This window comes from Vulpes lagopus, chromosome 10 (genome assembly GCF_018345385.1).
Source record: "Vulpes lagopus strain Blue_001 chromosome 10, ASM1834538v1, whole genome shotgun sequence".
In the NCBI taxonomy this organism is placed as follows: domain Eukaryota; kingdom Metazoa; phylum Chordata; class Mammalia; order Carnivora; family Canidae; genus Vulpes; species Vulpes lagopus.
In genome coordinates this window covers 10,685,535-10,710,589 of record NC_054833.1, presented here as the reverse complement: position 1 = coordinate 10,710,589, position 25,055 = coordinate 10,685,535, and the positions used below count along the sequence as shown (strand labels likewise).

At 48.1% G+C, this 25,055-nt stretch overlaps 1 protein-coding gene across 4 annotated transcripts in view; it reads right to left on the bottom strand.

The window, feature by feature from the left end:
- ATXN1 (ataxin 1) overlaps positions 1–25,055 on the bottom strand; it is a 406,270-nt gene that overhangs the window by 5,609 nt on the left and 375,606 nt on the right. For all 4 annotated transcript variants that reach the window (XM_041772102.1, XM_041772098.1, XM_041772101.1 and 1 more), the window contains one exon: positions 12,818–14,894. In XM_041772102.1, coding sequence (XP_041628036.1) covers positions 12,818–14,734 — 1,917 coding nt within the window. In that variant the 5' untranslated portion in view covers positions 14,735–14,894. The remainder of the gene's footprint in view (positions 1–12,817; positions 14,895–25,055) is intronic.

The window sequence follows — 25,055 nt, the reverse complement described above, 5'->3', positions numbered from 1 at the left end:
GGCAGTCAAAGGAATCCCAGGTGAAATTCCTTAAGTAAAAATTTACTGGTTTAAAAAATGGAAGTGTTTTGTCTAAGAAGGCAGTGGAATATCTTTAAAACACTAAAGAAAAAGAACTGCCAACCAAGAATTCTATATTGAACAAAAGGAGCCTCCAGGAATGAAGGCAAAATAAAGACATTTTTCAGACAACAGTAATTAAGAGAATTCACCACCAGGGGATCTGCACTAAAGAAAAGACTACAGAGTATTCTTTATGTAGAGAAAAAAATCATTCCAGATGGAAGTTTGTAGATGCAGGGAGGTACAAATAATAATGAAAGTGATAGATGTGGGTAAATCAAAATAATGACTATATATAATAATATGAAAAATGTTTTGTTGAATTTTATACACAGGTACATATACACAAACATGTACATAATTAAAATCCCCCCTTCCAAACCTAAAAGTAGCAAATGTCCATGTGATTTAAAAGGAATGTGGGATTTTATATGGACTGTGGTTTTCTATTTTACCGACTTTATCTTTTTTGATAACTATGATTGATCTAGTTGTACACACACTTCTTGAATGATATACTTTATTTGTTCCATAAAAGCCATAAGTAGTTTTAGAGGAGACAACTGGAGCGAATATGCAAGTTTATTACCATAATATGGTTGAGCATGAGTCCATACAAATGTGCATATTACCTGCAGGGAAAATTGTTCTGGGCTATTTTTTTTTAAAGATTTTATTTATTTATTTGAGAGAGCAAGAGAGAACAGAGGAGGTAGGGAGAGGGAGAAGCAGGCTCCTCACTGAGCAGAGAGCCCAAGGCAGGGCTGGATCCCGGGACCTTGAGAACATGACCTGAGCGGAAGGCAGACGCCTAACCGACTCAGCCACTGGACTATTTTAATAATGTAAAGAGAGCTAACAATTTTTGAGTGTCTGTACCTGTCAAACATTCAGGTACGAGCTTCACAAAAATTTATCTTGTTTATGCTCACATCAGACTAGTGAAAAAAGTACTATTGTACCAATTTTACAAATAAGGAACTATATAGTCTCAGAGAGATTAAATCATTTGCCTAACATCATAGCTATAAGCTGATGGAACAGTAATTTAATCCCAGTCTTTGGCTCTCCCAGACTCATTTTCTTTTCCTATGCTCCTATTTCTGCCCCTGTGAACAAAAATATTCCAATACCACTAAAAGAGATGAATTTAACATTCCCACTACCCCCAACAGTGATAAATGTTATTTGAAGTAAATAGCACGGGCTCATGGCTTTATTTCATGGTTCAGAAAGTTGTGGAATAGTGTCTGCCTTATATATCTATGCATACAATTCTAATCTCCCTACATAAGTGGGTGATGAGGCTGATATTTAATGACAGAACTATATCGTATGTATTTGCTTATACATATGTATTTGCATATACGTATATAGAAACATACCTACAAGGTACAGTATTGGATGGGGATGCCCACCGAGTTCCAACTGGGAGGACCAACCTGGAGCTGGTTTCATAAATCCTGCTCCAAACCTCTCAGAGCCATTAACATCATACACCGAGCAGAAGGAATAAATCCTACTTCAAGTGGGGATGGTGTAGCTGCAACTGAAAATCACTGAGACAAAGTTCTCAAGTGTAAATACCTCATAAGAATTTGCTCATCTACCTAATAACACTGGTCAGAGGTAACGTGATGTTCAAAATACTACTAACCTTATTTCTAAACACAATGCCCTCTTTTTGGGCTCTGCATTTTCCTAGATGCTCCCCTGCACTTGAGTAGAGTCTGTCTCCTTGCTGACAGACAGCCTGACACCTGCTTAATGGGTAGGGTCTTGGTGTAGGTGCCATAGTACACAAACTCCTCAGAGAAGCCAGCAGCATGTCATGTTCTGAATATAACATTTCCTGCCTACTTGTAGACAAATCTAACTGAACGTCCACATGTTGCCAAGTACCTGTAGACTCATCTGAAAGAAGAACGGTCTTTGAAGCCTTGGTGTAATAGGTAACATTACCGATCCCGATTGCTCCAAAAGCTATGATGCAGATGCATATGCTTCCCATTATATACATTACAACATTTGGGGGCATTCTGAAAGCCCTTTGTTACTCTTTCATCTCAAAACTCCCAAGACAAGTCTTAGAATTAAATGTTGTAACGTGGACTATAGCTTGAACAGCCTACCTAGAAAATGCATTAAAGGAAAGTGACGAGGAAGAGGAAAGAAGAATATTTGAGCTTTGGCCTATAAAGAGCTGATGATAATAGAATTTATTTTTAACCTGGACAGGTGGGGGAAGATCTCCTCTACTACTTCAAAGGCTTGCTTTTGGTTCCTTCTTCCTCAATTCTGGCTTTGTCTCCTCCCAGGGAACCTCTGCTATCTTGGAAAAAGATGCCACACCACACATCCTCAGCTTGGTCTACGCAAATTAGGAGCAAAAGACTATTTGGATAATCTGATCGTTGTAAGCAGTGGACCAGATAGCTGAGGCTGAATGTTATTTTTGTCCCCGCTAATTACTTATCCTCACTAATATTTATCCTAATATTTTTCTCCTCCCTAATTATGTAGACTGAATTAGCTAGATAATGCATTTTTAGGTCTGCATAGATGTGACCTAAAATAAGTTAAATACGTTTTTTTTTTTTTGTCTCTTTCATTGGTGAAAGTCAAAGCCTTGCTGCACATTTCTCAAATAAGCACACTCAAGTGTTCATAACAAATCTATTTTTATTTCATAATTAGGCTTGTCAGAAGGACATAAACATTATTAAAGGTTAACCTATCATTAACAGTTAATGAAGAAATCACACTAAGGGATTTTTTTTTTCTGTGAGGATATATGTGGTTGGGGGAATCTGCTTGGGATTCCCTTGGTGAGGAGCATTATCTAGCTCAAAACAAGCTGTCATCGTCAATGGGTACTGTTTTGGATGTGAAACAAAGAAGGTGGGGTTTTGTGACCTGATGCTACTCTAAACCAGGATGATGAGTCTGTGAAATGCCTGAATTCGAGACCAACGTGGGTCTTCCCTATGGTGCCAAGAGCTTCAAGATATTATTGATCAAGTATTCACGCTCCAGGGCTAGCAGTTTTAATAACATTCAATATATAATCTTGAGCACCTGCTATGTGTCAGGGACTAGAACAAAGTATCTCTGGATGAAGATCCAGTTCTTGCCTTCAGTGGGGAAACAGAACATGCAAACAAAACAAGTAACTTCACAAGGGCGTAGATGGATAATGACAACCATGTTGTCTGATGACATCCACGTGGGTGCCTACTGGCAACCCAAACTTTATGTGTCCAAAATACCTCCTGATACGCCCTTGCCCACTGGCACCTACTCTGTTCTCCATCTCCATGAATGGCATCTGCATCCTTCTAGGGGTTCAGGTCAAGGTGCTGGGAATCATCATTTACCCGGCTCTTTCTCACACTGCACACCTCCAAATTACAAGCAAATGCTGTTGGTTCCCTCTTCCAAATATATCTAGAATGAAACCATTTCTTCCTGCCTCCACCACCACTGCCCTGGCCAAGCCACCTTCTCACTGGGAGAAAAAGCCTCCATGAACAAGCCTGATGTGGTCTGCATACCTTCATGCCACCACTCACTGCTCTGTACTGACACCGGTTTCCTCATTGAATCTTTAACTACAAAAGACACGAGCCTCTGGGTCTGTGCATCTGCTATTCCCTCCATCTGGGATCCGTCCTGCCCTGTGTACTGTTGCCTCCCATTCCCCTTTGTAGAGAGAGCTTTGCTGACGACCCTCCTGAAAGTAACGACCCACCGTCCCTAGCATCCCTATCCTTTCTAGGCTGCTTTATTTTTTCCCATAGCACTTATTATCTTTTGATGCATTGTTTTTAAAATTTGCTTACATATTTGTTTGCTTCACCTCTTCCCCCAGACTTCCCCACGACGATATGCTCCATGAGGGCAGAGATATTGGCTGTTCCGCTCATTGTTCTAACACCAGAGTGTGGAATACTTCCTAGTGTGTAGCAGGTGCTCAGTAAAAATCTGAAAGACTAGGTCCGTGGTTGTTCTCCATCCCTAAAAACACTGCAATGGCACGACTGGCCAACAGAGGTCAATGTTTAGACGCTGGAAGCCTCCGGCTGTCCTTGTTTCTTTCCACCAGCCAGGGCTAAATTGGACTCCCAGTCCTCCCCAGGGAGAGAGCAGAGCCTTCCCTGGGACTGGCTCACCCAGGAATAGGCAGCTTTCCAGGCCGAGCTGTAGCTGCCTCAACTCATCGTGATTTCACTGAATCACACTTCAGGTACTTTCTTTCCACTCCCGAGTTCCCTGTTGCGCTCTTTCAGATGCGCTAATAATCATTAATTCATTCATTAAATCATTAATTCATTCATGCCGGGGTTCACATAGTCTCTGGTTAAACCCCAATGAAAATATCTTCAGGAGGGCAGTACCAGATAAAACCGAAGATGTTATATAACTTCTGGTGGCTCGACACGGCCCATTTTCTCTTTTTTTCAACCCATAAATACATTCCTCTCCAAACACTTTGAGCAGTCTGCAGGATGAAATGTGAGCATGAACAGCCTTTGTCCTATGTCAGCTTGAGGCCCCTCTGCCTTTCATCTCTGGATGCCTTGTAGCCAGCACCTCTCCTTTTTAGGGGTGGGTTACCTCCCATCCTCTTCCACCCTTTCCTGCCCTCCTCCTGCTGTGGCAGGCACACCCGTTAGCTCACCGCTGCTTCCATGAGAAATCTGCCCACCCCGCCCTCTCTCCAGCACCCTCTCCCTGCAATCAGCTCCTCTAAAACGATCACCTCCAATTTCTATTCTGGATGGAAGAACCAAGACAGAGAGGCAACACACCCTTGCTTCCGGGCTGATGATTATTTATTCAATGTCACCTTCCTGGTCTGCCTAATGACTGGCTTTTAAGATCTTTTTTAGCTCTCCTGTGTGTGAGTTTAATAAAATTCCTTTAACTACTTAGTCAACAACTACTGTATCTAAACACTGTATGCATATCCACATATTTATGCTGTTTGGGTGTATATTTCAATCTTAGATGGGTGCTATGTCTATATACACACATATGTACATATCACCAAAAACAAGATATAAAGAAAACAAAACGTCTGTTGTTTAAATATGTCTCCCCTTTCCTCCACAAGAATCCCTGTTTTCACAAATGTGAAGGGCATCTGTTTTACAAAACATTTTTGCTTGACACTATCCCAAACGTACAAGTTATGCCCTCACCAGGGATCGGCGAGATGGTCCAGAAGCTGGGCTTCCGTGAACATGGCTTGCTTTTGGTGAAATGGTGAAGTTGGGAATTGCCAACTTTGTCTGCAAGTACAATTCTTGATCCTGTTTTATCAGTAGAAAAGAGCCAATCTGCTCTCCCTGGAGGCCAGCGTGCCTGACTATGGTTCTCAACATCAAGAAAATCAACATCAAGAAAAGCAGAAAACCCAGGAGAGGCTAAGTGAGAGAACCATTTACTTCAGTGTTGAAAAATCATTAATAAAAACAGTCACAACTCTTCAGCCGAGTGTAAGAATATCTGTGAGTGTTCTATTTAAAACATTTAATCATGTTAATGCTCAACCTGACTCAGTCTTTGGTGGAAGCGTTTCAGGGTTGTTCGGTAAACCCCACACCCTAGCTCAGAGACACTCCCAAACACAAATCCCGAATGACACATTGGGTTCTCCTCGTACACTTTAGGCTGGCTCCCAGAGCCTCTACTTTGGGGAGGCCTTGTTAGGATCAGACTCAACAGGTGGCTAGAGCAGCTCTCAGGCACACAGATTCTATCCCACTTGCACTCCTCTCCCAGGGTCTTAAAAGGTGAGCCTTAGGAAAACAACATAGTCCCTGCTAAAAAGAAATGAGCTATCAAAGCCAGTGAGAGACACGGAGGAAACTTAAATGCATATTGCCAAGTGAAAGAAGCCAATCTGAAAAGGCTACATACTGCGTGATTCCAACTATATGACATTCTGGAAAAGGCAGAAGTACAGCGATGTGACTAGGTGAGTGGCTGGGTTGCCAGGGCTCCGGGGAGGGGTTGGAGATGGGCAGGATGCAGAGGTGAAACATAGATTTTTTTTTTCTTAGGGCAGTGAAACTACTCTGAATGATACAGAAACACTCAATACATGACATTAGGCATTTGTCAAACCCACAGAATGTACAGCGTGAAGAGTGAGCCTTAACGTAAGCTACGGTTAATAACCGTGTATCAATACTGACTCATCAGTTGTAACAAATGCACTACACAGAAGCAAGATTTTAATCATAGGGGTAAACTATGTCTTTGGGAATCCCTGTACGTCCTGCTCAATTTTTTGGTAAACTTAAAACTAAACAATAAAGTCTATTAATTAAAAAAACAGTTGCAAGCAATAGCGAGAGTCTGCTTCCATCATATATGCAAGATCACCTGGTTAGGGACGCTTATGTCACACATAGGCTAAAGGAGAGCATCTCTCTTTCTTTCTCCTTCCTTCCTTCCTTCCTTCCTTCCTTCCTTCCTTCCTTCCTTCCTTCCTTTTCTTTCTTCCTTCCTTTCTTCCTCCCTCTCTCCATTCCTCCCCTTTTCCCTTCCTTCCTTCCTTCCTTCCTTCCTTCCTTCCTTCCTTCCTTCCTTCCTTCCTTCTAAAGGTACACAGAGACACAAACAGAAATGTGGTTTGATACCATTTCTTTCCCTTGGAGTCCTTCTGGCATGAGCACTGGGAGGAAGATTATCATCAGCAACTGGACCAGAGGCTCAGTGCTGGGCTTTTGCAGACAGGGAGGTCACTATTTTTTGATACATTAGGATTCATTCCCACCAAGCCCCGCATGTAAAATGCTGGCAAGTTGGTTTGCCTTGGCTGCTAAGGGACTATACAGACTTCTGTGTTGCTTGCATGAGAGCTTTGGCTATTTTTAGGCACCAGCTAATCCATTAAAGCATAATGCTGCCACTGATGAGTCACAGAACATAGCAGTCAAATTAGAAATAGTGGAATGAAAGAAAAGCCATTGGTAGACGTGCAGTAAGCACATCATTATAACATGCTGTACTAGCACGCATGGGTGTGCGTGTGCACACACACACACGTGCACACACACATGTGCACCCCAGGACAGCTGCACGAGGTAAATGGCACTGAATATTGAGCAGTCGCCTCGGGAGGATCTGGGAAGTGAGAGATAGCCCTAATAACATAAACAGCTCACCAGTCAGGAAAGACACAGTCCAAGGAAAGGGTCACCCCCCAAGCACTTTGCAAACAAAATGTACTACAATTCTACTGAGCAAGCTTTGTGTACTTTTCAGAAGAGCTGAGCCCGGGGAGCATGGGACAGAGGGATGGGGAGGCTGTTCAGAGGCAGAACGTGTCTGCTGGATGGAAGTCGAAGGCTCCCCGGTGGGGGGAGGGGGGGAGATCCAGTGCAGAGGCTCACCCAGTGGACACTTGGCAGAAGAAAGGTGCCTGGAACCTCCATTTCTGGGGCTCTGACCGACATGGACGGCTGGGCCACCAGCCCGTCCCCCCAGTCCAGCTCACGCTCAGAGAAACACAGCTTGCCTATATGCACACCACCTTGCAGGAGGTCATTTAGCCCCCTCTGCAGAAATAGCCATGTGGGTGCTTCGGGGCCACTCATGCGAATAATGCCATAGGAATACAGGCAGGGTGAAAATGGCTTATTGCACTTGTTGGAGAACTTTATCCTTCTTTCTGGACTTTTCCCCACTGCCTATCTGTTGACAAATTCTTTTTTAGAGCATGAAGCCTTTTGTTTATTTTTTCAGAATCTAACTTCTCTCTCTCTTTTAAAGATTTATTCGTTTATTTTAGAGAGAGAGAGAGAGAGAGAGAGAGTGCACCAACGGGAGGGGCGGAGGGAGAGAGAAGCTCAAGCAGATTCCACCTGAACAGGGAGCAGATGTGGTGCTCGATTTCACAACTCCGAGATCACGACCCGAGCCGAAACCGAAAGGCGGCTGCTTTACCGACTGCGCCACCCAGGTACTCCTAGCCTTTCTCTTCTCAGGGCCAAAGCCACCTAGGTGGAAGTAGGGAGGGCCACTGACATTGTCAAGGGCCTAGTGGGTGCTACCTATTGTGCTACTTCCTTTGAACACATTTTCTTTATTCCTTACAACAACTCTCATTCTTCTCACTACATAAGCAGACTGGAAGGCTGAGAGTGTCTGCATGATAAAGTATTTGTGCACTAATTTGTTCACAATGGGCCCAAGGTCTGGTACTATGGAGAGGTGGAAGACAGATTCCAACCTAGGTGTCTTTAGCTCCAGGTTTGGCATTTTCTTAATCAGCTAACTAGCTTCCCACTCCCGCAGAGGATGCCACACCTCCCACGGAGCTGCACTGGCTCCCACTATTGCCTGGGGATCCCCTCTGGGACTTGCCACGGACTCACAGGCTCAATCTTGGAGAAGACTATCAAGCAGACTGTATTTGGAAGTGAGGCTGCAGGGAAGTGATTCTGTTGTCCATTGGGGCTTTCAGTCAGAATCAGCACCCATGAGGGAAGCAGGGAGGCTCGCCTATACCCAGGGTGGAAGGTGCTACCTGCCTTTCAGCAGAAGAGGAAGGAGACGCAGATTTGTTAGAAAGAGTTGTCGTGGGACGCCTGGGTGGCTCAGTGGTTGGCATCTGTCTGCCTTTGGCTCAGGGCGTGATCCCGGGGTCCTGGGATCGAGTCCCGCATGGGGCTCCCCAGAGGGAGCTGCTTCTCCCTCTGCCTATGGCTCTGCCTCTCTTTCTGTCTCTCATGAATAAACAAAATCTTGAAAGTAAGAGAAAGAAAAGAAAGAAAGAAGGAAAAGAAAAAGAAAGAAGAAAGAAAGAAAGAAAAAGAAAGAAAGAAAGAAAGAAGAAAGAAAGAAAGAAAGAAAGAAAGAAAGAAAGAAAGAAAGAAAGAAAGAAAGAAAGAAAGAAAAAGAACGTCGTGCGTTGCATTTCATGGTAACAGATCACACCTGCAATTCCCCTTCGTGCTCCCCTAGCAGCGGGCTGGGGCACCGGGTGCAAAGACATTGCCTTGTGAAGACAAATACTTCAGCTGGTGTAGCAGAGCCACAGGGACGGTGACAAATCTGCGACAGTGTTTTTTTTTTTTTTTTATTCTCCCACACGGCCTTGTCTGGAGCTTCAGCTGGAGACAACACTGGAGGCGTCTTTCCACAATAATAATTAGGAGTTCAGCTCCTTAAAATAATCACCAAAAGGAAAAACCCCTCAGTTTTATTCGGGATGGCTTTAGTTCCCATGAGGTCTGTGTGCTGATTATGGACGTGGGGTCAGTAAAGAGTCCCTTGAACGTCCCCCCCCTTTTTTTTTTTTAAGATTTTATTTATTTATTCATGAGAGAGAGAGAGAGGAGAGAGAGAGAGGCAGAGGGAGAAGCGGGCTCCATGCAGGGAGCCCTATGTGGGACTTGATCCCAGGTCTCCAGGATCACACCCTGGGCTGAAGGCAGGCGCTAAACCGCTGAGCCACCCAGGGATCCCCGCTTTGGTTTTTGATAAGAGAATTGCTGGTAGCTTCTACGAGCTCCGCGCTGCGAGGCAGAAGAGCCCAGTATTACAAAAACGGAGGAGGCCTGAGATGTCACCCTGTATAAGGAATCATTTACCAGTTTTAGGGAGGAGAAAAAACTGCAGCTCTGGGGTAAGGCAACTTGTCTTGCAGCCCTCCCCCACCGGGCCACACCATGCCACGTCCGGAGGGGATGCTCACAGTAGGTTTTCTGAGGTCAAACGCATCCCTGGGGATCCCCCTCCACGCAGGACACATGCCTGGAGTCATAAAGCCATCCATCTGTTGGGTGGAAAACCATCCCTTCTCCCACAACTTCCCCAATCAGTTCTGTGATTTTGCTAATTAAGTTAAACAATTTGCACCTCCCCAAATCTCCCTGCGGGTGCAGGTGATAGTAATTTCTAACTAGTGGAGAAGACACGGCTGATTCTCCAGGCCCGGGGAGAAAAATTTCTCAGCGCTGCACTGATGAGGGAGGAAAGCTCTCAGCCCTCGGAACGTAAATGAAATCCAGATATCAGTTCTCCGGCTCCCTTCCTTTCTCTCTGATTCTCTCCTGATCCCGATCCTGTCACTCGTGGCAAACACAGCTGGTGGAGTATTTTAGCTGTGATGATGTCAGCCTGTTTCTGATAGGCTTCTGGGTAGAGCGACAGATCATTGGCTGTGTCGGGGGCCTTGCACTTTTGTTTCTCAGGCTCAAAACCCAAGCCACCTTTTTAGCAGGCTCCAGCCCTCCCCAGCATGCGGCACCACCACGTGGGGCCGCCCCGACAGACCTGCGAACGGGCCGTGACAAATACTCTTCCTTCTAATTTGCACCTTGGCTGTCAGCAGAGACTAGTGGTCTGGCTGCCCGAAGGAAATGAGACTTCGCAGGGAAGCCGATTACTCTATCATTCAAGCATCCAGGGTGCAAAGTATCGAGCAGGGGAAAGACGCAGAGATGCCCGCTCTCCAGAACTGCCGGGTGCTTCTGAAACCTAAAGAGGCCTGGGAAGCTCGTGCCCACGGCCGAGGCTGCCAGGGTCCTGGAGTCCTGGAGATGTTGGCTGCAGCTGGAGCTGCAGTCTCTGGGTGGAAAAAGGTGCGGCTACGGAACCAGCAGCATTCCAAAACGACACCTCTTCCCATGCCTTCCCCTGTTCACAGGAACGCCTGAAGGATTGCAGGTGCCATGAAGAAATGCATTTTCATTCTTGTTTATTTTCCATGCTTCCCCTGGAGTCTGTTAGAAGACAATTTTGCTCAAGACAGCACTCCTACTAGTGCTCACCTCCAACCCATGTAGGCAGGAATGAGCAGCACCTACAGACCAACCGGGAGTTTGAAATAAAGATGCCACTTAAACAAGAAAAAGAATCCTGCTTTTTGCCTTTTTTTTTTTTTTAAATTTGAACTTCAAGAAATCTTGCTTGGCTCTTACCAAAGACTGGATGCCTGTGGTGGCACCGCACGATAAAAAAAGAAATCTCTGGGAGGCTAAGAGCGCTTGGTGATGCAGGCCCTCTGACATTGTGTAAGACCCCACATCTGGCAATTCACAAGCACTTCTGGAAAACACTGGAAAATCCCATCCCCTGCAACTTGACCTCTTAAAAATATCCTCAAAGCAATTCAAACCATTCACTAGTTTTTCTTTTGTCTTTCTGAACATCCCAAATGCCACCTCTGCCATGACCATTCTCAGCTTGAACCTGAAGGAGGCGCTGTCACTTTGGGGTTTTTCAAAATCCTCCATGGGAACATCCCCAGGAGAGCTGGGGAAGCCCCCAGCCTGGAGGCCAAACCTGTTGGACTCCAAGCCACCTGGACAGTGAACAGAAAACAGTGCTGTTTTCTATAAATGGAATAAAAAGCGTGCATTCAAGTGATTTAAGAGACTGTGAAAAAGTGGGCTGAAAGAGACGGGGGAAATAGAGTTAATAATACTTCCAGGCTTTAACACAACTGACCTTGACTGCATCTTACCCCTTGGGTTCCTATTTACTATACACCCAGGAGGTCACCTGGGATTCCCAGATTATGTTAAGCATGCCTTTTTCTTTCTACATTGATGCTTTGGCATCTTGGAGCCTGGCTGAGCCTGGCTGACCCTGGAGGGACTGCCCCTCCCGGGGTTAGCTAATTCCTTGCCCAGGGGAGAGTTCTTCACATGCACACCAAACGCTCATATTCCCAAACCACTTCCTCCACCCAGCTCTCACCTCTGGGCCACTGTCCACCTGCCCTCACCATACCAGGTACTAGACACCAGGGACAGCCCCGATGCTCCCAGAGCTCCCTGAAACTATTCAGGCCAACCAATCCTCGGCCTGCTTACTCCCTGTCGCTCATTCCTTTTCATGGAACCACAGTACAGGTGCTTGCCCATGGTCCCTCCTGGCTCCCTCTGCCTCCTGACTGACCCTGGTGCTTCCCCGTGCGGCCCTGCATCACATGTCCTGTCTTTTTAGGATCTAAGCATAACAAGCTACCTTCTCAATGGCAGCTGTGTCCTCATCTGTCGGCCTCACCACACCTAGATAAGAAAAGCACCTACATTTTAAAACACAGACGTTGGAATGGGATGTGGTGACTGTGACCATCGACTGTCCCCACCCTCACCAGCACGGTCTTTTCCTGACAGTTTGTAAAAAGAGGCCCCATAACCTCTAAAAGAGCCTTGAGCCTTGTAGCATTTCTCAATTGGGGTTCCTCATTTAAACCACAGAATAGGGATCCCTGGGTGGCGCAGCGATTTGGCGCCTGCCTTTGGCCCAGGGCGCGATCCTGGAGACCCAGGATCGAATCCCACATCGGGCTCCCGGTGCATGGAGCCTGCTTCTCCCTCTGCCTGTGTCTCTGCCTCTCTCTCTCTCTCTCTCTCTCTCTCTCTCTCTGTGACTATCATAAAAAAAAAAAAAAAAAAAAAAACACCACAGAATAAATAAATAAATAAATATATATATATATCTTGAGTGGTGATTTTCTGAATGGTCCTGACTAGCCCCACCAGGAGCACAGAAGTGAGTTCATTACACACAGTGGACGCCTGGGGGCATTAGGGCTCGCCTCTCCACCGAACCTAGTTGGGAAAGAGGATGGGTCTATCGTGTGGGTATAAATGAAGACCCCGAATTCTCCCCACAGCACATTGGGGTCTGCCTCTTGGAAGACACACATCTTCCCAGGAGAAGGATGACGGCAGCACGGCGGGTGCGCCCACCTGTGCGCCGGTGGGCTGGGGGTGAACGTTACCTGTGCTCGGTGCTCCCCGACGGCAAACTGTATCACGGCCACGCCGGGGTGGTGGCTGTCCTCGATCCTCTCCACCGTGCTGGAGTCGATCTTCAGGTCGCTGCTGATCTCCGCGCTCTGGATGAAGTCTTCCGTCTTCAAGTCCTCCACCTTCTTCAGCTCCCCGTTGGCCAACTGGATGATGGAGCCTTTCATGAAGTAGGGGGGCAGCGTGGGGGGCGCCGCTGCGGGGGACGCCACTGACTGCACCACGGGCAGGTGGATCTGGGCCTGCACCATGGCGGGGTAGGCGGCCTGCGTGACCATGGCCTCCGGGCTGAAGTTCTCGCTCTTGGGAAGGGCGGTGGTGACGAACGTGTGAGGCATGGCAGCGAACTGGGGCGACGACGTGGCTATTGCGGGGGCTGCCCCGGACCCCTCCACGTCGGCGCTGCCCACCGGGATGAGCAGGGGCTGCGTGCCGGGGATCACCAGGTGCTGGGGCAGGCTGCCGGCGTAGGTGATCGCTTGCTGCTGGCTGCTCAGGTAGCCGATGACCGGCGCTTGAGTCCCCGCGTAGAAGGCGGTGGCCGGCAGTCCCATAGAGAGTGGCTCTGAAGCGCTGTGTGTGGTCTGGATGACCGTGTGGGGGGACAGCGTGGCGACGGCGGCGGCGGCCTTCACGCCTTCGGGGCCCAGAGCCTGTTGGGGTGACAGCGCGTAGGACCGGTGCCCGGGCTTCCCCAGGTGCAGGGCGCTCTTGTCGTTGAGGGTGGACGGGGAGGCCTCCCGGTGAGTGACCTGCTGCACCTCCAGGTCGGCGGCGGGTGTGTTGCTGGTGGGCAGGACCATCACAGAGGCCCGGACTCCCGAGGAGTCCCGGCTGCCGTAGTCGGGGGCGCTGGGGTGCACCACCACGTGCCGGGACTCGTAGGGGTGGGGGAGCGACTTGCTGGCCTTCACCAGGCCCAGGTCGGCGGAGCTCGGGGCGCCGTACCTCCGGCCCTTCTCCACCTCTCCGTTCAGCAGCTCCTTGGCCTGCATGGCCTGCTGCAGCCGGCCGCTCTCGGCCTTCTTGGTGGCGTCGCGCGGCACGAAGTGGCCGCCGGAGTCGGTGTATTGCACTACGACCTGGGGGGAGGGCCCCAGGGTGAGCGTGTGTGGGATCATCGTCTGGTGCGGGTGGAGGTGGACGGGGATGGCCGGAGGAGAGGCCGTGCGCCCGGCGCTCTGCGGAGAGCTGGAGATGTGCACGTACTGGTTCTGCTGGGTGGGTGGGGGCGACCCCGGGGTGATGAGCCCTGGCGTCCGGCCCAGGTGCTGCTGCTGCTGCTGCTGCTGCTGCTGCTCAGCCTTGTGTCCTGAGGCTTGGCTCAGACTGCCCATGTTGGCCAGCAGGGTGGAATAGGCCTCCAGCTGGGAGCGCTGGGATGGAGTGGCGGCGCCCGGGCCGGAGGCCACGGCACTGGTGACGGGGCTGGCCGTTGGGGAGATCAGCTGCGAGGGGATGAACCCGGCGTAGGGCCCGCTGTACTGGGAGGACCCGATGAACTGGAAGGTGTGTGGCAGGTGCGCGTACTGCACGGGGGACACCGAGGTCCCCGACTGCGGGGGAGGGTAGGCCGCGGGCAGCGTGCTGGTCGCCGGGACAGACCGGGGCGCGCTGGGCGGGGAGTAGTCCAGCCCCGTGGACAGCGCTTTGTGTAAACCTATTCCCTGCTGTAAACCAAGCTCCACGGGAGTCCCCGCCGGGCCGTGCCTGCTGCCCCCGTGGGCGCGGCCACCAGGGTTGCCCGGGGGGAGCCATGCCACGGCCTCCGCGCGGTGGTTGTCGCTGGGCGGAGGGGCCGCCTTGTCCTCGGAAGGCCGGCTGGTGGCGGGGATCTCGCGCTTCTTGGGAGGCAGGCATTCGTTGCTCCGCTCTTGGTTGGATTTCATTTTTCGCCGTCCCCCCTCCACGGTGACTGTTTCACTGTCTGGCTGGCTCTGGTTTCAGTCTGATACATGGAAAGTCACATTTGATTTCTGTAGGGGAGCCAGGCTCTTCATGAGGAATCATCTCCCCGTGGGTGCTATCCGCCGGCGGCAGCTCTGGAATCTGGGAGAAGGAAGAGGGTGGGGACGGGGGAAGAGAGAGGCGAGGCAGGAGGAAGGGGAGGAGGAAAAGGAGATGAAAATATCAGACTGAGACTAGGCCTCTGGCTTCTCCGAGAATTCCCCCAACCTGATGACAGCCCCAGCGTGAAAGCAACATAAAGCCCTAGCCGAGTTCTAGAGCATGTCGGGAAGATGAGGGAGATAGGAGGTGATGGAGATATTGGGCAAGTCAAAACCTTACGGCAGCAGATGCCTTTTTTTTGTTTTTGTTTTTTTTGATTTTCTACTTTTTTTTAAAACGAGGCTCCAGCCCAGCATGGAACCCACCACGGGGCTTGAACTCACCACCCTGAGATCAAGACCTGAGCTGAGAGCGAGAGCCGGATGCCTAACTGACTGAGCCACCCAGGCGCCCGGCCGCTAGATGCCTTTTTATGGCGTTGACAACTCCCCTAAGACGGTCTACATCTCTCAAGACATTGTTTCCCAATGTCCTCTTTCCCTTTCTTTTCTTCTTAGAGGGTAGATGATTTCTTTCTTAAATTTTCTTTTCAGAAACGCTAGTCCCTTCCTCACCTCTTCTGTCCCTTGCAGGAATATCAAATTAAGCCCATGGGGAGGGGGACGCCAGGAAGGGTCAGCCTCAGATGCAGGTGCTGGGAAGAAGCAGGTGAGGAGTGGGGGTCCCCAGCGGTCTTTGGGTGTAAGGTCTGAAGCCTTAGCTACCAGAGCTACTACTCGAAGGCTCTGTCTGACTCTGGGTCCATACTCAATCCACAACCATTCCTCTTCCCTAACACTACACACACACACACACACACACACACACACAGGCAGTACACATGCCAACTCAGCAGAGGCAGCCAAAAATAATCTTGTGCTCTACAAGTTTCCAAAGAATTCCCAGTACAGCTACTCATATGGTAACAGAAAGCCAAAAGAAATCTGCGAGACAGTTAAAAAAACGAATATGGTTATGGTTAAAAACAAGAAAAAGGATGCACTAATAGGGTGGATGCATTGGAGGTCTCCTTCATGACGGTCCCACGCTCCCTTCATTCCTCTTTATTTCTTTCCAGGTAGTCTCCGAGTTTTTTCTTCACATCGTCCCCCCTTCCTTTCTCCTTGGAAAGGGCCAACCCGCTTTTAACCCTGGAGATGGCACTTCTCTCAGATCAATCAGACTCAACCCTGGATATATGAATAGTGAGGTGGGAGCCAGTTGTTACAGACGCACAGCTCAATCTCTCAGTGACCAGAGATGTGTGGGCACATGGGTGCCCAATGGCAACAGGTGGAGGGAACATCATTGGCACCAAAGGGAACCGGGCTAACAAGCATCAGGTGTGAGTGCCCCCTACAGGCAGCAGCTGCAGACACGAGCAATGCCGTGTGCTGGGATCCTGGGAAGCTGCCCAGGGGCATTGGGCTTTGGGAATCCCAGGCTGCCCGGGGTGGGGGTGGGAGTGGTGGCATTTCTCCTACCCAGACCCTCTTTTCTGCGATCTGACCGTAAAGCAAACACAACAAGGCAGCAGCCTTTGGCACCCAATCCCTGTCAACGCTCAAGCAATGGTGACATCCGTGCATGAACACAGCCTCGGCGTGCACCAGCTTCTCCCCATCTCTCCTGTGTAGCCACGCTCCCCCACCCTCATCTGTAACTTCTGTTTTGGCCCATGATTTTGTGGTCTTGCTTCTTGCTGCTGCTCTTGCTTTGGCATCATTACCAAACACCGCCACAAAAGGGCGCATGACACAAAAGGTGGTCCCCCTCCTTCACGGTTGTCATCCAGGTATGTATTAGGTGGAAGTGCCTCAATTCGGTGTCTCAATGTCAAAGGTCATTTCAATAAGAACAGGATTTGTCATATGCCAAGAGAGGCACTTTAAAGACTGGGATGGAAACAAACATAAAGGGAAGAGCTCTCAGATGTTAATGCTGGAGAAATATCTGTGTTGAAAGAGTAATGTCAATCATTTGCCCTCCCGACCTAGGGCTTTTAGAAGTCCAAAATAACTGTGTTCTCTGTAGCCTTCTGTCACAAACAGTGCAGCACATAATTTACACACAATATCTGCAAATCAATCAGGATGACAGTGCTAGTTTCTTTCTTTTGGTATAGTGATAAGCACTATTTTTAAAAAATTTATTTATTTGAGAGGGAGAAAGAGAAATGCCCACACATGCATGCCCACACGTGCAGGCATGAGCCAGAGAGGAAGACGGAGAGAGAGAATCTTCAAGCAGACTCCCCACGGAGTGCAGAGCCTGCCACGGGGCTCAGTCTCACGACCCTGAGATCGTGACCTGAGCTGCAATCAAGAGTTGGATGCTGAACTGACCGAGCCACCGGGGCACCCCAGTGCTATTTTCAAAACAGAGTAAAATTAAACCACAAAATTATAAAAATCAGTTGCCCGTTCTGGCTGCTTAAAAAGTACTGACAATGATCTTTTATCTTTTGATTTCAAGAGTCACTTCAGAAGGAATTGTGTAAGCTCCCACATTCCCACACCAACCAGCAAAGAAAAGTCATTTAGGGGATCTGCTCAAAGCCAGCCGGCCCGCGCGCCCCCTGCTGGTTGCACAGCAGCACTGATCCAATAAAACCCCACAGGATTTCATTAGGGATGTTCATGCAAGAGAGTATGTCAGAATCCAAAATGAGAACATTTGCATATAGTAGGCCCAGCCAGTGAGGGAATAGGTTAATTAGCCCAAGGCAGCTCGCGGGAAGAAAAAGCAGCAGCATAAAAGTCCTTTCAAAGCCAAGCAAAATGTCAAACACATTCAGAAGAGGTCCATTAGCAATGCAAATGTGAAATTGCCTGTACAACCAAATGCACAATATACAAAACTAGAAAACCCCTCTGAAGGTACTTTTTAAAGAACCCAGCTTTAGTGAATCTGAAAAGGAATGCTCCCAGCAGTGCCTTGGTTTATTTATAGCGTTCACTTGGGAGACACGGGCTTAGCTGGCCCTAAAGGTCTCTGTAGAGACTCCAGGGCTGGTGGCCTAATGGGCCGCTAAGACATATTGGTCTTAATGTACAGATTCAAATGTATTCCTCTGAAAAGCGACCCATTGATAAACATCTTTTTCAGATAATACGGATGATAAAATCAGGGATCCAGAGATTAACACAGGAGCTGGAAAACCTAGGGCCAGACGGACAAAAATTTTCAACCAATCCTCCCGCTCCATTTAGAAAGATCATATCCCCTAATTTCCCGGGGCAGCTCGGAGGAGACTGGGGCTCTGTAGTTCTGGGCATGCATTCCTTCTCTATGCTCACCAGCCCAGTACTACCCGAATTCCCATCAAGGAGAAGCCCTGCGAAGGGAGGGATTGAGTCACGGTGTTTTCAGAGAACCACCAGAGGGCACCATAGTTTGCCACCAGGTCCCTCCCGGGCTGACTGATTATTTGTGGAATTAAAAGAATGGAGAGGTGTATCTTGAAGGTGGAAGAGCACAGAAGGGAAAAAAGGAAGGGAGGGGGAAAGAGATACAAAAAAAAAAAAAAGAGAAGAAGAAAAAAGGAGAGTAAGATTTTTGCTTTCAGGGTCTCTTTCTAGCTGCAGACAAATGGCCTCTGTGTCCCTAATTACCTACCTTCTTGGGGCTGAAACACATCAATGGTTCAGCTGGGCCCCTGGGGAGCTCACTTCTAGAGGTACAACAGAAATATTTCTTCAAAACATGGGGACGCACTATTTTACAAATGCTAAGTTACCAAAGAGCCACATATGCAGATCCCATTGTTCAAACATCATTATTAAGAAAGGTACTACCTGAATATTAAGTGTCTTTATATAACTACATTTGTATCTCTCTCTCTTTTTTATAATTTAGCTCAGTGCCATAAGGCCCTGCTCTCCAAAGTGCAGTCCTCAGACCAGCAACACCAGTACTCCCCAGCAGCTCTAGAAATGCAGGATCTCAGGCCCCACCCAGCCATCCTGATTTCGAATCTGCATTTTAACAAGATCTCCAGATGATTCATATGCATAGGAAGGTTTCGGAACTCAGGTATGAGATTAAATTTTCTAATCATCAGCTCCTCATAAGCAAATTAAACATCTCTAGCCTCTCTTTCTGATGGAGTAGGTCCTGGGAAACCACACTGGGTGCTGCATATGTAAACACAGAGCGGATGGAGCCTCAGAGATAAGCAGCTAATATTTAGGGAATATTCAGGGGGTTTATTTTGGGGTCACTTAGACTCAATATAGGTTAAGTAACAAAAGCTCCTTTTCTTCTGGTTCTTTGTATCTTCAGAAAAATATAGGGAAATACACTTTAAAAAAGCTGTTATCATCAATTTTATACGACTCAGTCACCTCCAAGAAGAAAAACAGAATTTAACCAAAGAAGCCCCACCCTTACAGGGCTGCTATAATTCAAAAAAATTTCCCCCATTAAAAGAACGGAGAGGTGTATCTTGAAGGTGGGAAAAGCACAGAAGGGAAAAAAGGAGGGGAGAGGGAAAGAGATACAAAAAAGAGAAGAAGAAAAAAGGAGAGTATGATTTTTACCCTTTGGATTTACACTCTTTCAGAAATGATAGGAAAATGAGATGCCTCTGAGCTGGAAGATGTGGGAATGGGTCCCCACTGACTCAAGCCTTGTAAATAACAACAAATTGCTTTGAGTGGGAGCCACTCCTGGCACTTGATACGTACAGTCCTAAAAATGCACTCCAAGGTCATAGCAGTTAACTGGGTTGCTCTCTGCCTAGCACACCCAACTGTGTGAGTTTCTCGGTTTGAGTGGGATCCCATGACTGTCTGGAATGCATGGCTTTGCACACGAGAGGCATGGTTTCAGTGTTAAAGAGGAAGAAATGCAGATTGATGAGCTTGGGTCAGTTCTGGAAAAGCCATATGACCATTTAGGAGACAGGGGAGGCCACCCGGGCGCAGGTTCTCGAAGTCCTGGACATGCCAATCTCCAGTGTTATTCTACTGCTACACTGAAAGGTCTGCATCATGTGCTGCAGAAGGCACTTCGTTTAGGTTAAATATTAAAAGTAGACCTAACCCCATCATCCATGTGGCTACCGTGATGGAGAAAGGTGGGTCGGATGATGGCACAATTAGGTATCTTCCCAGCTGATTGGACAAGCATGCCCCAAGAGGAGTGGATCACGCAGTCAGTCGTCAAAATACTGAACTTTGTTTCTAGCAACTAGAGCGGGCCTTAACCGTGCAGTGTCAACGGGGAAGCAAATGGTAGGCCAGAACTTTATATTTAATTCTATGCTGTTCAACATTTTATCAGCGTTTTTGCTGTCATATTTGGCGGTTAACAGAAAACTGCAAGAGACACTTTATACATTATAGCAATCAATCTACAAATTCAGGGATCCTCCACTTTTTTGAAAGTTTCTATTACACTTTGCTTTTTTACTGAAGACGTCCATTAGTACCTGCTTTTGCAAACCAAAAGAAATCCAAAGAGGATCTTGCTTTCACAAAAAAGGGCGGAAAGCAGAAGGCGCGTTCAGCATGTTTTGCTTGCTGTAAAGGCAGGTGCACCCTGAGCAGGGGGAGGGGCGCCACCAAGCGCCTTTCCTGGGAACTACACCCAGCAATTCAGGGCTTGAACAGTGTCTTCCAACATCTGGGCTGGATCTGGATTTATTTTGTGCATCTGGTAGCAAGATGTGTCCTAAAGTATCAGAAAAGCCTAAGAGAGGTTATTTTTGGGGTCCGGGAATGCTAAAACCTTCTCCATGTAAACGAATGATAATTGCTTCTTTACTTAAAGCCCATTTTGGCGTATAAGAATTTTCATAGGAACGCTCTACTTTCAGAGAGCGGGGGAAACCTACACAGCTTCAGAAGCTGGAAGGGATGGCACGAAACCAAGAAAATGAAGATTCACAAGAACACATGTAAATGCCTGCCCTTGGTTTCAATAGCTCAATTCATTTGATAGCAGAGGTCGGAGAGATCTGGCTTAAGACTGGTTTGAACGAAGGACCCCAAGGATTTTGAGTTCGACCATACATTTAATATGAACCAACAGTTTGGTATGGGGCCTGAAAGACTAGCATAATTACAAGCTTCAATGATAAAAGAGCAATGTTCAGAATTAAGAGATAAACACTGCAACATCTTATGCTGGTAAGGCCAGGGTCCAAGGGGTCAGGGCACAGTGGAGTGGGTCCGGAGTGGAACAGTCCAGTTAGGGAGTGGTCTGGATGCAAGGCAGGCAAGTAACAGAGGAGACAACTGCCAGTGTATGGCCTGGGGAAGTACAAGAGAAGCCGGAGCATACGTGCAATGCATGTCTATAAAGGGCTGTCCCTGGAAGGTGGGAAAACAGAACTGAGCCCCAAATTATATGAGTGTACAGTAAAAAATCAGAAAGTAATCAAAACTGTTAAGAATGGGCTGAGCTGCCTCCCTATGGGAACTCGACCACTGAGACTGAGTTTGGAGACTCCAGTTGACGGTCCCAGATAAGTGGCAGAGACCCCTATCCTGCCCAGGTGCTCATGCCACCTACTTTTGTATATATATTTTTTTCATCATAAAGATTTTTGAGACTGTGATTTCACCTGCATCAAGGGAGCTTGTTTACAAGCCTACTCTAACTTTCCGATTTTCTTTCTGGTATGTCCTCAACGACAACTGCTTATTTGCTCTCTCTCTGCTCTGCTTAGCATAGAGCTTCACTGGGCAAGTCTCTTGGTCCAAAATGAGGTGGCTGCTGAACGGGACACAGGGTCCCAACCACATCTCATTAGGCCAGAGACCCCTTGCGAGGTTAGCGCAACTTTGCAGAAGAGGCTAATATCCTCACCCCAACACACACAGGCCCTCCTCCTTTCTCTCCTCTGTACCTGGTGACATGGATCTTGATCTTCACAGAAGTGCAGTGAGCTCGAGGAGGAAAATCCAAGAATGACAGCTTGTCATTCACAGTCTACACAAGTGCCTAAGGACATTTAGAACACATAAATGTGCACCTTAATTTGTATCACTAATCAAACAGTGTAGTGGACTGGACAGCGGACCCCCAAAAAGTCTATCTCTCTGGAACCGATGAGTGTGCCTTTGCTTGGAAAAAAGGGCATGTAACTAAGGATCTTGGGATGGGATGATCCTGGATTATCCACGTGAGCCCTAAATCCAATGACAAGTCTCCTCGTAAGGGAAAGGCAGAGAAAGATTTGAGACGCGTCAGCACACAGACACCATATGAAGATGAAGGCAGAGACAGTTGAGTTTTATGGCCCAAAGCCAAGGAACACCTGCAGCCACTGCAGCTGAAGTCTAGGACATATCCTCCCTAAGAGCCTCTGGAGGGAGCACTGTCCTGTCGATGCCTTGACTCCAGACATGTGAATCCCAGAACTGCGAGATACATTTCCAAGGTTTTATAAAACACCGCATTTGCAGTAATTTGTTGTGGCAGCCCCAGGAAATGAATACTAATGGCTTCCATTCATCCATCATCCAATATATGCCAATAACTCGATGTACACATCTTATTTACCCCCCTCCCAACAAAGTCTTGGGGTTTGTATTTTTACCTCCATGGGGACACAGGCTTGGTTAAGGCCGCACAGTCAGAGGGGGAGCTAGCATTGGAAACCACTTTTTTTTTTTTTAAGATTTTATTTATTTGAGAGAGAGAGTGCATGCGCACAAGTGGGAGGAGGGACAGAGACAGAGGGAGAAGCAGGCTCCCGACTGAGCAGGGAGCCCAACGTGGGGCTGGATCCCAGGACCCTGAGAGCATGACCTGAGCTGAAGGCAGACACTTAACCAACTGAGCCACCCAGGTGCCCCTGGAAACCACTTTCTTGTTCTTTACAACCATTATGCTGGGCAGACCGATGGACTGGGATGCACCATGGTGATGGCAGCCCAATGGCAAAGCTCCATTTCTTCCACATGGGAAAGAGACAGGATACATAGGGGTAAGAGGGGAAAAGCTAGCCAAGGAACCTGCTCACTGGAGCCAGCGCTAATCATGGACTACAGCGAACGTGGTATTCAGTGCCATGCGCTGGGGTGACTAAGGAGAGATTAGGATCTTGTCACCTCACAGGTAAGTGAGCTGGGGATCTTCAGCCCTACCCAGCACTCAGCTCAATGCCACCCACCCAGCTCTGATAGACCCTGGAGAGGACATCCTGCCTAGGTCAGACATGCAGAACTGTGGATGCTAGCACACTCGCTCCCCATCTAGCATCACCAAAAGCAAGTTCAAGTCTGTAGTCGAAGTCCAATGCCCTCCCTCAGTGGCCACCATGCACACCACACCGCGTTTCCCTTTGAGGCAGGGCCTGGCTGTGGAGACAGGGACCTGCTATCACCACTGGAAGCTGGGATTTTAGTAAGATGAGAAAAAGGCCGAGGAAACAGTCCTGTTCTTCAGTGTAGTAGTACCATGAATCATAGTTTTGGAGGCCCTGTTTATAGATTTTTTTAAAAAGATTTTATGTATTTATTAGAGAGAGAGACTGAGAGAGAGGGAAGGAGAAGAGGGAGAGGGCCAAGCAGACTCCATGCTGAGTGTGGAGTCTGATGTGGTCCTCGATCCCACGACCCTGAGAGCATGACCTGAGCCGGAACCAAGAGTCGAACGTTCCACCGACTGAGCCACCCAGGCGTCCCTCATCTGTAGATTTTTGTGGCAACAGTGCAGTCACTAAATATAACACAGTGATTAGAAGATATGAGTCCACTCAGAAGGACACAGTCCCATGTGGGAGTTCCCTGGATGGGAGAGGGGGTAGCACCGAAAGACCTGGAGATATTCTTCTGATTGAAAGGCCTGATGGAGATGTTGGAGGGGATTCCTCAAGATGCAAGCCTGCTCCTGGCTGTTCTTCTTCTGCTAAACTCCGCCTGGCAAGTAGCTAAACCACCGTGTCCCTCACCCCTAAGTGGGGCTCCGTTCTCTGCTACTACTGTCAGCAACCCGGAGAGACAGCCTTCACCGAGTTTGGGTGAAACTTTACTCAGATTCCTGGCTGCTGCCATTACCGTTCCTAGCCAACATGATGACAGTGAGATGGGGGAGGTATTTTTAGTGGGTATTGCCCCCCTCCATGGAAACACAAGGAAATCTGTCATGCGGATGGGGTCCACTGCATAGGGACATGACCCATGTTCTTGTGCGCTGGAGGCCAGGATGCGTGAGACAGGAGGGGAGGGGGCGAAGCCCGCAGCTGGGCTGTGCGATCCCTGGAAGTCGGCTCACGTGGAATGTCACTGCAGCATCTGGGGAGCCAGTGTCCCCTGGCAGCCTGCCCGTGCTGGAATTCCTGGAAAGGCTCAAGACGGAAAAATAATCACTTGGAGGGATAACCATCTGGATTGAAACTGGTCCCAAATGAATTGTCCAATGGAGTTGGAGTTTTTAAGAAAAGCTGGAAATGCCTTTCTGTCAAGACCTTCCCTGGCTCAGTACGTAAGCAAATATCTTTCTGCTTTCAAGTGTCCTGTGTGCCAGATTAGCTGCCCGGGGACACCCACATCTCTGTTTATTCACCACCCTGGACGAAAACTGGGAATAGTCAGTTGCACAGGCATTTTCCAGCACCTTCTACTTGGTGGTTCTCACATTGCCCTAGAGGGAACAGGACAGCGGTGGCTGGCCCCCTGCATTGCCTCATCCCTGGGACTGCTGTGACAGGTGCCAAGAACCGGCTACAGTGACACAGTGAGAGTCGGCACTGGGAAGACAAGAATCTGTCATTTCTTTGACTCTTAATTTAATGTTCTTGGCACTACACGGGTATATCTCTCTACAGAATTCATTAGGCATTCATATCCACTGGCATATTGGAATATCAAGATAAGTATTAATATTATATATATGAATACAGGTAAGAAGGTAACATATAGGGACGTCTGGGTGGCTCAGCGGTTGAGCATCTGCCTTCAGCCCAGGGCATGATCCTGGAGACCCAGGATCGAGTCCCATGTTGGGCTCCCTGCGTGGAGCCTGCTTCTCCCTCTGCCTGTGTCTCTGCCTCTCTCTATGTGTTTCTCATGAATAAATAAATAAAATATTTTTTTAAAAGGAAGGTAACATATAATAATATTACTATTAATATTATTAATAATAATTAAATATTATTATTACTACTACTAATAAGGAGGAAAGAGCATACTAAAAAGAATAAGCTCT